Source organism: Octodon degus, unplaced genomic scaffold (genome assembly GCF_000260255.1).
Source record: "Octodon degus isolate 3935 unplaced genomic scaffold, OctDeg1.0 scaffold00016, whole genome shotgun sequence".
Taxonomy (NCBI): Eukaryota; Metazoa; Chordata; class Mammalia; order Rodentia; family Octodontidae; genus Octodon; species Octodon degus.
Window position 1 is genome coordinate 9,502,604 of NW_004524592.1, and position 16,611 is coordinate 9,519,214.

The 16,611-nt window shown below is 35.3% G+C and overlaps 1 protein-coding gene across 6 annotated transcripts in view; it reads right to left on the reverse strand.

Annotated features, from left to right (window-relative positions):
- The window catches only part of Creb1 (cAMP responsive element binding protein 1), a 56,767-nt gene that overhangs the window by 10,100 nt on the left and 30,056 nt on the right, over positions 1–16,611 (reverse strand). For 5 of the 6 annotated variants that reach the window (XR_002820132.1, XM_004626631.2, XM_023710173.1 and 2 more), the window contains 4 exons: positions 13,708–13,808; positions 11,085–11,227; positions 6,979–7,161; positions 4,894–5,044 (listed from right to left, as the gene is read on the reverse strand). Coding sequence is in view for 4 of the 6 variants with exons in the window: in XM_004626631.2 (XP_004626688.1) it covers positions 4,894–5,044; positions 6,979–7,161; positions 11,085–11,227; positions 13,708–13,808 (578 nt within the window). In the remaining 2 variants the exon portion in view is untranslated. Of the gene's footprint in view, positions 1–4,893; positions 5,045–5,848; positions 5,925–6,978; positions 7,162–11,084; positions 11,228–13,707; positions 13,809–16,611 lie in introns of those variants that run through there. The other variant, XR_002820134.1, reaches the window with a different exon arrangement.

Below are 16,611 nucleotides of genomic sequence, written 5' to 3' on the forward strand. Positions count from 1 at the left end.
TAAAATGAGGAAAAACAAATCCATTTAGTTGAAAGCTTCAACACTTCTCTCAGTGAAGATGAAGCAGAAACTAAAAAGGACACAGAACACCTGGTATTATCAAACAATTACATCTATTTAACATACGACACTTATTGAAGAGAACTGAACTCATACAAAGATATTCTTTGAAATCCTCAATAATTTTGAAATTAAGTATTTCTAAATCACTTTAAAAGGAAGTTTTAAAGGAAAATAATTTGAACAGAATGTAGATAAATCAAAATTTGTGGCATGCAGCTAAATCAATGTTTGATGGTTAGCATACAGCCTTATCAGGCCTTGCAACATTCACTTATTTTACATCAGGAGGTGGCAAACTGCACCTGCTGCTAGTTTTTTTAAATTTTACTAGAAGATAACCTGAACTGTTTGCTTATGTATTATTCATGTGTGCTTTTTTGTTACAACAGCAGAACTGAGTCAATCTGACAAACTATCCAATCTGTAGTGCTTGAAGTATTTATTGTTTGGCCCTTTACCAAAAAACAAAAAACAAGCAATGATCTAAGTTTCACCTTAAGAAATTTATACTTCTTGGAAGTCAAGGCCAGAGAATCCTAAATTTGAGGGCACCCTGGCAACAAAATGAGACTTTGTCTCAAAATAAAAAATAAAGAGCTGGGCATGTAGCTCAGCTGTCCAGTGCCCTTGGGTTCAATATACAGTATCATGAAACAGAAACTAGAAAAAGAGCCATTAAAACCAGAGCAAACAAGGGGAAGAAAATAATAAAAAGATTGTACATATCAATGAAATTGTAAAGCTAAAACCCAATTAAAGCACTTTGAAAGTCTTACTAAACATTTAAGGAATATCAAATCTACAAAAGCTCTTCTACAAAATGGAAAGGAATAATGAGAACTATCTTGGTTCTTCATTAGGCTCACACTAGTCTTGAATGCAAACATGAACACCTTCCACAAAATATACTAGCAAATTGAGTTCAGCAATATATGAATATGAAGAATATCATGACCAAGTGGGGATTCACCCTAGTGATGCACACTGGTCTCTACACTGGATCATCAATGTAATTCATACTATTAACATTCTAAGGGGGCCGGGGAGATGGCTCAGTAGAGTAAGAGCTTCCCCGGTAAGCACAAGGGCCTGAGTTCAATCTCCCGTTCTAAAGAAAAAAAAAAAAAAAAAAAAAACCCAAAAAATACTAAAAACCTCACCATCATCACAACAAATTCAGTGAAAGCACTTATAATATTCAACAATTTATGATAAAAATTCCCAGAAAACTAGTAATAGCTTTCTTAACCTAATATAGATCATTTATGTTAAGAAGCTAGAGCTATCAGATTATTACTGGTGCCCCAATGATGCTACCTCCTAATTTATGAAATCTGTGAATATTTTATCTAATGTGGCTAAGGGGAATTAGGTTGTCAATCTGCTGATCTTGAATGGGAAAAAAGTCAATCCAAGATTATCTAGATAGGTCACTGTAAACAAGGTTTTCAAAGGAGGAAGAGGGAGGCAGAAGAGGAGCTATGACCAAGGAAAGGAAGGTAGTGAAATGTAATCCAGACTTTGAGGATGCAGAAAGGGGACCATTAGCCAAAGAATGCCACATAGCCAGAAATTGGAAAAGGTAAGAAAGCAGATTTTGCTCTACAATCTCCTGAAAGGAATGCAGTTCCACTGGTAACATGATTTTTATCCTAGTGAAGAACTTATAGAACTGAGGTTAATCTATTGTTTAAGGGATACTCTTGCACTATTCTTTATCTAATACCAAAGCAGAAATCCTATTCCCTGATGAAAGTAGAAGGGGGAGTGGGAGGGGAAGATAGGAGTAGGAAGGGAAGAGAAAGGAAAGAAATGGCAGGGAGGAAAACAAAGGACATTGAGATTATAAAAACAATTTGAACTTAACTTATAGGTAACATAATTATGTAAAAATCCCAAAAAACCTTTTACATAAAGCTCCCTGAACTAAATTTGGAAGGTCATGGGGATAAAAAATCAATATACATACTTGCTGTGGTCTACCTTATTGTAAAACTCTTAAAATCCCTGGAATCCAACCTGCTAAATTAGTCTTTTCTGTATGCTAATAAGCTGCCTGGTAAACCAACATTCTTCCAGGCTGGTGACTAGAAGGGCCAAGGCTGGATTAAAAGTAGGACTTTTACCCCTACTTCCTAACTTTTGAGGGAAATGTGAAGGGCTGAAGGCTAAGTTGATCATCAATGGCCGATGACTTCATCAATCATGTCTAAGTAATGAAGCTTTCATAAAATTAAAAAAAAAATAGTTTTGGCAACTTCCTAATAGCTGAACACATGGAAGCTTCCAGGAGGGTGAGAAAGGTATCACCAAGTGCTGAGAGGGTGACACATCCCAATTCCATATGGACACATGACACTTCCAGATCTTACCCTATATGTATCTCTTCACCTGGCTATTTTATTATATCCTGTAAAACATCCTTTATAATAAAATTATCACAAGGGTTTCTTTCCCTTTGTGTAAATTAATCAAATTATAGGATGGGAACTTATTATAATATTTTTTGGCAGCACTGAGAATTGAGCTATACCCCCCCCCGCCCTTTTTATTTTGACAAGTTTCTCTTAAATTGCTAAATTGCTCAAACTAGGATCAAATTTGTAATCCTCCTGTCTCAGCCTTTCAGGGTATTGGGATTATAGGTATATACAAGTATACCCACTTGGGAACTCTGGAGGTTGGTAAAAACCAACCAACCAGCCAACCAAACAAGCAGAATAACCTAGAGCCTGTGATTGGTGGATGAAGTAGAGGTGTGGTATAGTGAGAGCAATCATTAAAGCCCCAGGCAGTGCTCTAGGCTGGTCTTTACAATGGAGCAGGTGGGAAGCTACAGTGCTGACTCATTATATACTATTATCACACTGCTTTCTATATCACACTGCTTTCTATATCACACTGCTTTCTAGGTCTTTGCTGAATGAGGGGGAAAACATTGTTTTGTCCACACAGCCAAACTACAAAGGCACAAAGTAAAGTCTTCCTTTTTTTCACATTACTAAAGGTTATACCCAGGGCACTCTGGATGAGCTACATCCTCACCCACCTGTTTTCAGCCTCCCAAGTGCTGGGATTACAGGCAGAGTACCACACCCAGTCTCAATCGCTGTCTCAGCATGCCCTGGGGGTGGGATTGAACTCCAGCTGCAGCACTCTGCCTAAGCAGGTGCTTTAGTCTGCTGAGCTATCAGGCCAGCTCAGACATATCTAATTTTTAAAAAAGGCAGTTTACATATTTCCTTATAAATATTTTAAAACTAAAGATTTAAATACATAGTTTATATTTTAAGATTTAAATACATAGCTTATATTTTAAATGTACATTCAGCTTTGGTGTAGTATTAGGAGTTCAGTTCTTACACAAAGTCAGACTGATGGGGCACAAATAGAAATCACTGAATCTTCCCAAATTTCCCCTTAATAGCTTAGAATGGCTCTGTCATTTCTCACAGCTTAGATGTAATTGATTAATACCATAAAAGGTAAAAATATTTTAAGAACAGGCTGTTCTGCTAAATCACTCAAAAAAAGAAACAATTCAACAGAACACTTCAGTTACAAATTTAACTTGACCCTTAGGAATAGCACTTTGGGTAGGTGGGGTATCCTATTTTACAAAGGAGAAAACCTTCAAGTACTGAAGAATAGGTTTTCCCAAGTCCCAGGTAAGGGGTGGAGTCAGTACCTGAAGCCAGACTCTTCCAAATTCAACTTATTTCTTTCACTTTACCATACTATTTGAAGAATCTTGGGGTGAAAAATACGATGTTTGCACCAACTTCAAACCTTTTATCTTTATATATACTTTTATTTTCATTTTCTTAGCCATTTCCATATTAAAATCTTAAATTAAATATTTAGTAACTTTTATTCTGTTATAAGTGGCAAAAAGTTTTATAGCAATGAAGTTACTTTCCTGGAACATTGTCTACATTTAATAGATTTTTTTTTTTTTTTTTTGGCGGAACTGGGGATTGAACTCAGGACCTTGCACTTGCCAGGGAAGCGCTTATTCCACTGAGCCATATCCCCGGCCCTCTATTTAATAGATTTTTGACCCGTACTTTTTTCTTTTTGTGCATGGTGCTGGAGATTGAACCTCGGGCTTCCTTGCTCATACTAGACAAGCCCGATACCACTGAGCTACACAAATCCCAGCCATTGTATATATATTTTTTTCACTGTTGAATGAAGCTAATGTATTTTAAGATTTTTGTCAGTAACATGGCAAGTATTCTTATCATTAATCTATTTTTAAGGACTCTTCATGTATTATATTTTGAGAAAAGAAAAATATTAAAACATGGAATGGCCACCATATGTTTACTTTATTACAAATACACTGATTATAAAAGTTTAACAGTTACTGTGAATACATGATATGCCTTACTGAACAATACTACTCATGAAAAATAATTTTTAAATAATCTAGCCAGTTGGTTGGAGTAAATTACAACCAAAGCAAAGCTACATCTTATGTTTCTATGAAGAAACTAGAAAACTTCTTGATTAAAGAAGGACAAGGGACTGAGGAGATGGCTAGGGCCTCGGGAGATGGCTCAGTGGAATAAATGCTTCCCTGGCAAACACAAGGGCCTGAGTTCAATCCCCGGTTCCAGAAAAAATAAAAAAATAAATAAAGAAGGACAAAATCTTATCCATTTTTGAAGTGCAATTTACTAAACGAAAGGCATTTCAACAAGTTCACTTGCCAGAAAAAGATTTCTAGTAAAAATAAATAAATCCCATTATCAGTAGCTATAAAGACATGCCAGAGTTTGTGGATGTACTCAACCCATGACATCTAAGTAAGTGGAATATGTATACCTGTTCTTCATTAGACGGACTTCTCTCTTTCGAGCTGCTTCTTCAGCAGGCTGTGCGGGAAGTGCGGGGGAGGATGCCATGACAACTCCAGGGGCGATGGTGCTGGTGGGTGCTGTGCGGATCTGGTATGTCTGTACATCTCCAGAGGCAGCTGAGGAGAAAAACAGTGAGCAAGGCATGAGACACAAACACTGTGACATGACTCAACTTTGTCTGCCAATCATCAATCTGAACATACTTTTTGAAATAGAATAGTGAGGAACAGATGATTCTGGCTAAAATGTCAAAAAAAAAAAAAAAAATCAGCAGGTTTTTTTTTTTGGTCATTACTCAAATGTAATGTATTTACTAGTATAGACACTTGGGTGAAAGAGGTTGTAACTTGTGTCTATTTGATCTTATTTATCTTTCATTGGAATGCAGTTCTATTCTGTTAACATGCTTACCAACCTTAAGTCTAAAAGGGAAGTAGGGCACAGCTGGGTTGATCTTCCCAGATATAGTCCTCAATGTCTTCCTTTGATATTGGTAAATTCTTATTAAAAAATTTCAAGTAGACTCTTGCCACGACATAAAAACGACCATGATTTTTCATAAAATAGCAAAATGGAAGAGAAAATAAAGCATAATGGTCAACTATTGTAAATTTCTAATGTAAACAAAACTGCAAGTATGAAAAAGTGTACGATTTGATGCCAATTATATTATTTGTAAATATGGTTTTAATGTAAATAATGGCTAAGTAAACTCAAGTTTTATTTTTCTAACTAAATTCACCCATTTGTGAAAAGAAACAATCACTATTTGTCAAACTGCTTCTAAAAAGTGTTAAGAAATATGCTGTTTTAAAATGAAAAACCTAACACCATAAGAAAATATGAAGGTCTGTAAAATTATCCATATTTAGATATCAATATTACTTAAAATGTGTAGTTTGAGTGGAAAAGATTCATACACTAAACAGGTTACCATCTTCAAACTGACGTTCAGATTCAAATTCACTGACATCCTGCTTTACAATTTTTGAGTACCTGCATGTAAAGTGAAAAAGTGTTTTATTCCGATCAATAAGCGAAATATTATCTTTTTCAAATATTATGTTTAATAACAGAATATGTTCTGCAAATACATTAGGGTTCTTTAAATTATGACTCTCTATTTGGTGTTTTAGAATTATCCAAAAGTAATTATCTGTGAAGGGATACAAATGTCATTACCTAAGACAGGCAAAATGCATTTGAAAATATTTTTCAAAAACAAATTTATTTCCTCAGTCTACAAATTTCAAATCTGACATAAATCATATTCTTGTGGTATTCAAATGAATTCAACAAAAAATGGTCCACTTCTATCCCTAGATTTCTGAAATAAATAAAACATTAAATTTAATTAAGAAAAAGCCAATTCTACAGTTTATCAAAAATAACAACTACTTTTCCTTGAAAGACCAGAAAACTTGTATACATGTATGTTACCTTCTGGAGTATCGTGCTTTCATTTGAAAGAAAAATCAAACTTAGAAGATATAAATGTCCCTTGAATAAAAACTTCTGGAACCTCCAAAATTCTTATCAGTCACTAGCACAATTTTCATTTGATACATGATTAAAAAAAAAAAAGAGATGAAACAGAGAGAGGGAGGGTTCTGCTCAAAGTCAGACATAAGTTCCATGCAGAATCAGAGTTAGAATCCATCTTTCCTACCTTGAGCTGGGGATTTGGCTCAGCGGTAGAAGGCTTGCCTACCAAGCTGGAAGCCCTGGGTTCAGTCCTCGGCACCAAAAACAAAAAAAAATAAACCTCCATCCTTCCTACCTTATGATTTCTAACCTACCCTGTTTCTCCCTTCCCCCAAATCATAAAGGTGTTAAAAATGCATATTATATTTAAAAAACTGAAAATAGTTGTTTTTATGCCATGACATTTTGGTCCAAGTTGAATGATGGAAGAGTTCATGGAAAATTTCATTGAAGAAAAGATAACTGCATTTAACAGTACTTTAGAACACAATACTTACTTTTTTTGAAAGTAAAGATTACATTTGGCTTTCAGAGAACCACATCTGTGAGCTCTGAACTCCCTTACCTTGAACAACAACTTGGTTGCTGGGCACTAAGATCTGCTGTCCATCAGTGGTCTGTGCATACTGTAGGATGGTAGTACCCGGCTGGGTGGCAGCTGCATTGGTCATGGTTAATGTCTGAAGGCCCTGTACCCCATCGGTACCATTATTAGCCAGCTGTATCGCTCCTCCCTGGGTTATGGCAACTAAAATCCAACAAATTTTAATTAATACTAATTAAGACTTTATAAAAACATATTAAGTTCAATATAGACAATCTTAGGTAACATTATAAATACAAGCATAAAGGACCATCAACTTTCTACTCAGGAAAACCACTTTCAACTTCTGTAACAGAAATGTATCCTACGAACTTCATTAACATTGATAATGCCTGTTAATTTTTAAAACAAAGGCAAATAGAAAAATACTAAATTGCTTTTGAAGTTACTTGGTTCTTAGAAAGCCTACCTTTGTGATTCTACTTTATTTCAACACAAACTATACAATGTATTAAATTTGCTGTCATTATAGTAATGTGACTGTTCTCTACTTTCATGCACAGGGTAAACATGTAACAGGCACCAAATAAATGGTTAGTTTATAATGCAATTAATTAATAAAGCAGCTCAGCCAGTGTATTCTATTCTCATTTTCTTAGCAATTCCCAACTGTATTCTAAGTATGCTTAAATAGCCAGATATAGTGGCATTTGCCTATATCCCAGCTAATTGGGAGGTGGAGGTGAAGGCTGGCTCCTAAGTTCAAAACTAGCCTTGGTAATACAGGGAGAACTGATCCTAAAAAAGAAAAACAAGCAAAGATGTCCACTTGATGAAACAAGTAAGTCTCTGGAACTCAGTTATCATAAGTCTCCCATGAGTTTAAAATTAAGAGTCCAAAATCATTATTAAGAAAAAAATATTTTACTGTCATTTCCTTTACGTATCTCAGCATTCTCATATTGCATCTTTTCTTAATTATTCATTAACCACATTTGCTGCTGGTCAAGTAAAAGGAAATTCATCAGTGGTCAGACTAATAGATTATTTCACTTTATAATAAACGATAATCATCTTTATGCTACATTAAAAAGTTAATTTAAAGTGATTATTTTATTTGGAAGATACAATCTTTTTGACACCAGAATTGAGAAATGTAGGTAAATCCTCTCTAGGGAAAAAAAAAAAAAAAAAAGAAAGAAAATCACAATATTACATGTAAAATTATTACCAGTTTCCACTGGATTAAAATAAAAGTTAAAAAAAAAGAGATAGACATGTCTGAGTTAAATGTGTTACTGTCTATTAAAGTGGAATAAGTTTAAGGCCAATTATTAGTAAGCTATGGAAAACTAAAAGCCTGAGTCATTTACACATGAAAAACCTGGTTATGCACTGTTTAATCAATAAATAAGAACAGTTGGTGGCTATTATTTGGTTTTTTGGTGTTTTTTTTTTTTTTTTTGGACGGAACCGGGCATTGAACTCAGGCCCTTGTGCTTGCCAGGGAAGCACTTATTCCACTGAGCCATTTCCCCAGCCCCTATTATTTGTTTTGGAAAAATGATACTTGTGGAAATTAAGACAATGACATATAAAACCCATCCCCACTTTAGCTGTTCCCAGTTTTACTTTGATAAAAGAAAAACTGAATGTATAAGAATTATACTAAGATTAATTTTGTAAAATTACTTGAAAGAATTAGAGGGTTAACAGAACCAAATCTCAAATTTTCATAGAGTAAAGTACATCCCACTGTGTGTTTGGTTTTATACACTGAGAATCAAACTCAGGGGTACTCTGTCACCCACCTACCACCAATCCATCCATCCATCCATCCATCCATCCAGCCAGCCAGCCAGCCAGCCAGCCAGCCAGCCATCCAGCCAGCCAGCCAGCCAGCCAACCAGCCAACCATCCACCTACCCATTCATCCATCCTCTGAAACAGATCCTTGTTTATTTGCTCAGATAGGACTCAAACTTGTAATCCTCCTGCCTCAGCTCCCTCAGTCTTGAGATTACATAAGTGTGCCATTGTATCCAGAACTACATATTTAATTAGCACTTTGGGGGGGGGGGAGTATACAGCAATGAGCTCAAGAGGAATTGAAGAAAAAAAGTGATGTGAAAAAATTGGAGCTATAGTTCAAGTTCTAGCACTAAATCGTTGATTGCTGTCTGTAAAAAATAGCCACCCAGTTAAACTACTGCAAACACTAAATAAGGTCATGTATATGAAAAAAACTTTAAAAACTTAAGTATGAGCCTACTGGTATTTTTTCTCTATAATGCTTAGCCATACCCTAGATTACTCCAAAATAGATTGAGATGGTTTCTCTTCTTTTTCTTTTCTTTTTAAATGTATTTGGTACAAGGTCTCTCTACACAGCTTGCTCTTATAGTGATCTTCCTGTTTTCAGACTCCTCAGTGCTGGGATTATACCCATGTGCTACCATGTCTAGTTTCAGTGGCTGGCTCAGCCCATCCAGGTGGGTGTGTGGCCAGCACAGCATGTGGTGCCAGGGATCAAACCCTGGTCCCTGAGCTTGCCTAAGCTGGTGCTTAGTCCACTGAACTATCTCGCTGGGCCATAAACCAATTTCCATAAAACAAAAACCAAAAACAGACGCAAATAACTGGTATGTCTCCGGTATATTATATGACTCTACCAGAAATTTAGACAAAAGTAGTACAATTAAGGGCAAACTTAGCTGAGATATTGTACATGTGGATGTAACAGAACAGCCTGTATATGAAAAAGAATGGAGGAATATATATCACTATTAGAGGGATAAAAAGGGATCTTTATGTTTAACAGTACTATAACCCTCTAATACTCGACATTTGACAATGATACGTTCACTTTGTAAGTTAAATATGTAAACATCCCTGTATATGTAAGTATTCATTATATTGCTTAATACAAAAAACCAAATGTGCAAGAGAAAGGAAAGGGATACAGATAATAAAAGCTTATAAAATCTCAAAGTATTATTAATCTCTTAAAACGAGAAGCTTTCAGCTATTGGAGAAATACATGTAAAATCATGTATGTAAGGGGATGACCGTGCTTCCCTAAACTTCACTTCCCTTTTTCAGACTCACATGTTTCTTTCCGAAAAAGCATGCTTTCTAGTTCAAGTAAGAAACTCTGCAATGAATTTCTGTTACTGACAGGAATGTTTTATGTACCTTAGTGAAGTAAGGGAAAAATAAAGGTCATGTGTCAGTGTCATAAAAAACATCTTAAGTAACTAAAATTATCTGTATATGAAGCTATGATAAACTGAAAACTTACATACACAAAAGAGCCATAAAGATGTACTCTGCTAAGAAGACAACAGAAGGTAACTAAACTCATTAAAAGCTTAGTGAACAAGTAGCTTAGTCTGATTTAATTTTGCAGCAAGAATTTTTTTGCCTCCCCCCAAGAATGTTTTTAATATAGGTGGAATGCATACTGAGTTTTGGCAAATCAATATTGGGCTGAAACTAAAAAAGGAAAGAGAAAATACTATTCATACAAATGCCTTTGATCAAACAAAAGCAACATTCAAAAGCAGTTTATAATAGATTTAGGTGAAAGATAAGAAAAGCCAAGAGATTTGGGTGTCAAATGGAGACATCACAAATAGAAACTAATAAATTTGTGGATAAATCTCTGCTTTATATGAAGCAAAAGGTAAAGTGTCCTGTTAATTTAGCAGTCCTTATGTATCATCTTTTTATAATAAAAGCATTATTAAATATGCATTTAAATGCTACTTTTAGAAACTAAGATAAATTTTTAAGATAAATTATTAAGAGTTGAATAATGAGACTTTTTTTGGCTTTAAGCATGAAGAGTAACTTGAAAAAACATTCTCTCAGAATGAGGACTGAAATCTTAAGTTTCATTTAGTTGTTTGAAAAACATCAGACTGCATTTGCACAAAGCAAAGGAACATGCAAGAGGCTTACGTACTTGAATAACCCTAACTAAAACTCTGAAGAAAACCCTTCCATTACAGAAATGCAACGATAGTAGCAAGACTTAGAAACAACTTGGCACTTGAGTCCTTTACTGAGAATATAATCACTAGCTTTTCTTCTCTGTTTTCAGTACAGAAATATCAATTACTCACTGTACTGTCCACTGCTAGTTTGGTAAATTGGAGTTGGCACTGTTACAGTGGTGATGGCAGGGGCTGACGTCTCCTCCTCAGACTTCTCTTCTTCAATCCTTGGCACTCCTGGTGCATCAGAAGATAAGTCATTCAAAATTTTCCTAGAAAAAGAGAACTATATTATTAAAATTTACTGTCTAAATAACAAATAATATAAAGATCTGAAAATAGACAGGAAGCTATTTGTGCTTAGACCACAAGTTAAAGATACAGAAATTTTAAGAAAAAATTCTAAAGGAAACAGGGATGCCAAATGGCCCCAAGTGCTGCAGTAGGCTTTTTGTTATTAATGGCAGCTCTAAAAGGTTCACTGTTCACTATCACTACTCTAAACTCTCTCAGTCATCTTACCTGAATATATTTCACTTCGTTTTAAATTACATTCCAGAAGTGGTCTGAGCAGTGGGAATAATTCCCTTCCTTAGTCACTAGGTTTTTACTACTATGTAGCCTTAGAGTGTATTGGCTTGGTGGTAGTAGTGGTGGTGGGGAATTGGACATATTATATCACTGATAATCAAAGAGCTAAGTAGGTTTTTCCAAATAAATTTTTAAAACCCAAAATGTGATACTTGAACATCTAATTTTATTTTACACTTAGGTTCAGAAATTTTAGTTATTACTATTACTTTGTTTCAGTCTACATCCCTTGGCTGCTATGCTTCAAAGGACTTACTTTCTCATACCTCAGGGTACTTATCACTTAAGGGTCCATCATTTTCAAATCTGATGAACATGACTTTTATGTTTTTCTGCTACACTGCTGTTTAAAATGTCAACCCAAATGAGACCCAGTAGAGGTTCCTTCAAGGACTTCCTCTACATATAAATTAATCACTATAAAGATGGGTTGTTTCAGTACTATCAAAACCTCCATTTCTCCAACCTTTCAAGAGCATCACAAGAAACGGTATTACTTTGCTATAATCAAGACACAGGGGTTATGTTTCAGGAATTCATAAACTGAATGGTACCCCTGTGTGAAAGTTTCATTATACGAGATTCCATTACCTTTAACAAACTTTTCTCTAATGTATCTGGTCTCATGGCATCTTTCTTTATTAAGGCGTATTATTTAAATGACCATTGTTAGGATTTAGGCTATGAGCCAATTAAGTCAAATGAGAAATTTTTTCAATAGAAAGACTTTACCTTAGAAGGCCTGTAGCTATGTTTTAAGTATGTTTAAACAGAAAATTCCTTAAGATCTCAAAAATTTAACAGATGTGGTAGTGCATGCCTATAATCCTGGCAACTTAGGAGGCTAAGGCAGGTGGATCACAGCAAATTCAAGACCAGCCTTGGCTGCACAGTGAGTTCAATGTCAACCTGAACTACATAGTGAGACCCTCTCCCAAAAAACAAAAACAAGGGCAAGGCATGGTGATGCACACCTGTAATCCTGGCACTCAGGAGGCTGAGGCAGGAAGATTGCTATGAGTCTGAGACCAGCTCAAGGCCAGCATGAACTGCATAGTAAGACCCTGTCTCAAATACTCAAAACACACACACACACACACACCAAGCCCCCCCTCAAAAAAATCAATTTTGTATCAATATTAACTTAGGATTCTTTTTTAATGTATTTGGTACAGTCTCACTATGCAGCGTGGATCACTCATAGTGATCCTCCTGTCTTCAGTCTACCCGGCACTGGGATTACAGGTGTGTGCCCCTATGTCTGCTCTCGGTGGCCAGCTCAGTGTGCCCAGGGGCAGGCTGGGCACCACATGTGGTGCTGAGGATTGAACCCTTATCTCTGTGCTTGCCTAAGTAGGTGCTTAGTCCACTGAGTTATCTTGCCCAGCCCTAATTTAGGATTCTTTTTTTTTATTTTATTTTATTTTTTTATTCGCGGAACCGGGGGACTGAACTCAGGCCCTTGTGCTTGCCAGGGAAGCGCTTATTCCACTGAGTCATCTCCCCGGCCCCTTAATTTAGGATTTTTAATTTATGTGGACAGAAAAAAGGGCATGCTTAATAACTAAAGAAGTAGAAGAATGGGAATAGAAGTAGTTTAGACTTAAAACAAGAAAGAGAACTCTTAAGTCTGAACTTTATTGAACTTTAAGCTTAGTAAAATCTGTGGTTTGTGCCCTTCCTGGAGATTTTTAATATGGAGCTGATTTCTATATACAATAAATGGTTTTGGTCCACTTTAGAGGTTAAGCAACAGGCCGGGCAACATCCACAGATGAACACAGAAACTAGTAAGGTGCCTCTGAAACTAAGAGGATGTTAGCAAAGCAGCACATGGAAAAAAATAGTTAAGTATCATAGCATAAGAAATGGTTTGCAAAGATATAGCTAAGGAGATAGCTAGCATAGCTTCAGAAGTGACACAAAAGTAGAGAATATAATTAACTTTATTAAATGTATTTCAAACTTTAGAAAAACAGCAGCCACCAGTGTACAAAAAAAAAAGCAATCAGTGATCTTTCTGTGCAGTAAGCTTCACTGTATGTAAAATAATCTATATCGTACTGGCTTGAGCAGCTACTAAGCTTTCATATCTCTTCATCTGTAGCTGACTATGATTTTTTTGTGTATCTTTGGTTCTAATCTCCATTAAGTCTGATACCTGTAGGAAGGCCTCCTTGAAAGAATTTCCCTTCGCTTCTGGGAATCAGTTACGCTATCCACTGATTCCTGTGAATCTTCACTTTCTGCAATAGTTGAAATCTGAAAATAAAGAAGAGCTTTATCATAATAGTCAGACTGAGTTCCTATAACAGTTTATAAATTTCAAAACATTTGTCCTTAATTTCTTTCAGGACTCTGTGTAATCAATCTTGGATGCATCAGTACTACCTGTCAGTTATCAATAGTTATTGTAACAAGACAGTTTTGGACATGTGGGAAAGATTGACTAAAAATTTGCCATAAATCCTTAAAAGTATTTTCCTTTACTGTGCAAACATCAAGTATATTTTACAGTCATACAAACAAGACTGGTTACCCTCATCACCTTCCAGATAGTTGTTTTAGCAACTTTGTAAAAAGCTTCCTACTACAAAGACATGTTTCAAGGTTGGCATTTTGTAATTACTTATAAACAAAAATTCATGGTAAAAAACTATTTCTGGTTAAGAATTCCTAGACTGAAAAATAATGGTAACTGAATGAAGATTTACATGGAACAATAGGAACTAGAATTTACTGTGTGCCAGGTGCTACACTATAGCACTTACATTACTTAATATAGTAACTCAGCCATTACATGGTTTTACAGCTAGAAGAATTAAAGTACAAAGTGATCAGGCAACTCACCAAGTGATAAAGCTAAGAAGCAGCACCCCCCCCATTAATACTTGGTATCTCCACTTTAGATACCCTTATCAGCATCAAAATCCTAGAAGCTCAAGCCTCAAACCAGGGTGGGCAGAAGCAACAACCCAATAGTATTTTTAGATCATTTCTAGACTAGCAGTCCCCTCACCTAAGTGTGCTTGACTGATAAATCTACATTGGCTGTTTTCTCTAAACTGCCTGTGTTTTTTTCTTAAAGCAGGTACACATGATAGTGTCAGAATGAGAATTAGATCTGATCAAGACAAAAGGTTAGTTCATCAAAATAAACATGACAATAAGAAAAACCACAGTCAAAGGTACTCAAGAAACTCTAAAGGTATGCTTTATGTAGTCTGAGCTTAAAGGTTTTAGAGTGGGTACTTATTTTGACAGTCCTTATGACATGCATCATCACTTTAAAAAGAAGTCAAGTAAATCTAATAGCACTTTAAAAAATACACTTATAAGGTAATGTACCCACCCAAATTCTTTGAAGTAAAGATAGTAGTCTTTCATACTACTAAAAAATCCTTTAGACTTTAAAAAGTAGGCAATGATTCATGAATTCAGAAAGGATAGCTAAAATGAGCAAGGCCCTGATTCCCAGTAATTATTTTTTTTCTTTTTTTCCTAGATTAAAAATACTACAGATTACAGCTAATGGAACATGTAGAAAAATTTCCCATTTATCAGGAGGTGTTGTACAATTAGTAGAGTCAACAAAGTTTATGTACAAACTTTCTCAGAGATATACAGCAGATCAGAACATGGGTAAAAACAACAAAAACTAAAGTCTAAGTGAACAGTACTGTGATTAAGTATTTTTTTTTAATTAATACCCCACTCGATCTTACATTTTGTAGCTTTCTTTGTCCTGTTTGACTCATTCATGTTCTATTCTTACAATTATTTCTTAGGAGTATTTAACAATTTGGGAATATTTCCTTCAGATGTGCAACTCCTTAAAACAAGCTGTATAATCTACTCTCAGGACAGTTTGGAAATGAAATAATATATATGTCCTTTCACCACCTCCCAAAATTCAGTGGATTATGGTACTCTGTACAAAAAGGTGCTTCTCCAATCTGAGATTTTTGTCAATTCAGACAAAGTAATGACTGCTGTTCAATAGATTATGTTAATTCCCTTTTTAATACAAAGGGAATGCAGACAAAGCTTTGGCAGAGAATATGTCAACATCAAGATTGAAACTTGTGGACCTGAGTGATTATAATGTGTTCATGTAGGTTCAATGTTAGCGACTGTACCAATCTGATATGAGAACGTCAGTACAGAGGGCTAGGCATGTTTGGAGCCACAGTGTTTTGGAAATCTCCTTATCTTCTTCTCAACTTTTTTGTGAACCTAAAACTGCAATAAAAATTGAAAAAACAAAACAAAAACCCATGCTATAAATAAAGAAATCATGTAAAAATCCACTTTATAAATAATAGTTCAATATATTTAGCAGACTAACAACAACCATGTAAAAACATATCCCAATTATAGATATGACAGATTATCACACTCTAACGATGGAACGCCTCCCACCCTCACTTCTTGACATTTCTTACTTATTCCTGAATTCCGTTAAGTAGGTCTTTAATTTTGGCCACTTGAGACAGTCAAGAAATTTTCAAAAAGCCAAACCACTACTTGTAATTTACGCTTTAAATGTGCATTTTTTCAACTTTGGTTTAAAAACTATATTATGAGGGAAATGTTTTATTTTTTAATTTAAGAAAACTCTTCTTTTGTCTTTTTCAGATAGGGTTTCATTATGCAGTTCAGGCTGACCTTGAACTAATTTTGTAGTTCAGACTGGTCTCAAACTCATAATGATCTTCCTGCCTCAGCCTCCCAAGTGCTAGAATTTCAAGTGTGGGCCACCATGCCTGCCAAAAACGTGTTTTTAATTGCTTAATATTTCAAAATAAAGCAATGATAAAATATTAGATTTTCTGGGAAAATTATACACAATCCACTGAAAAGTGAAGCACATTTCCTGACTTTTTAAAAAAAAATCACTAGATTAATAAAACCAGAGATCTTGAACCTTGATCTTCAAATTCTTTTGATCTGCAGATTTCCCATATAAATAAGAAAATTTTGCACTCATGCCCCCTTTCTGTAGTCCTAGGGACAGAATCCAGGGTCTCTGTACTGAGCTACATTTCCAACTTTTTTTGTTTTG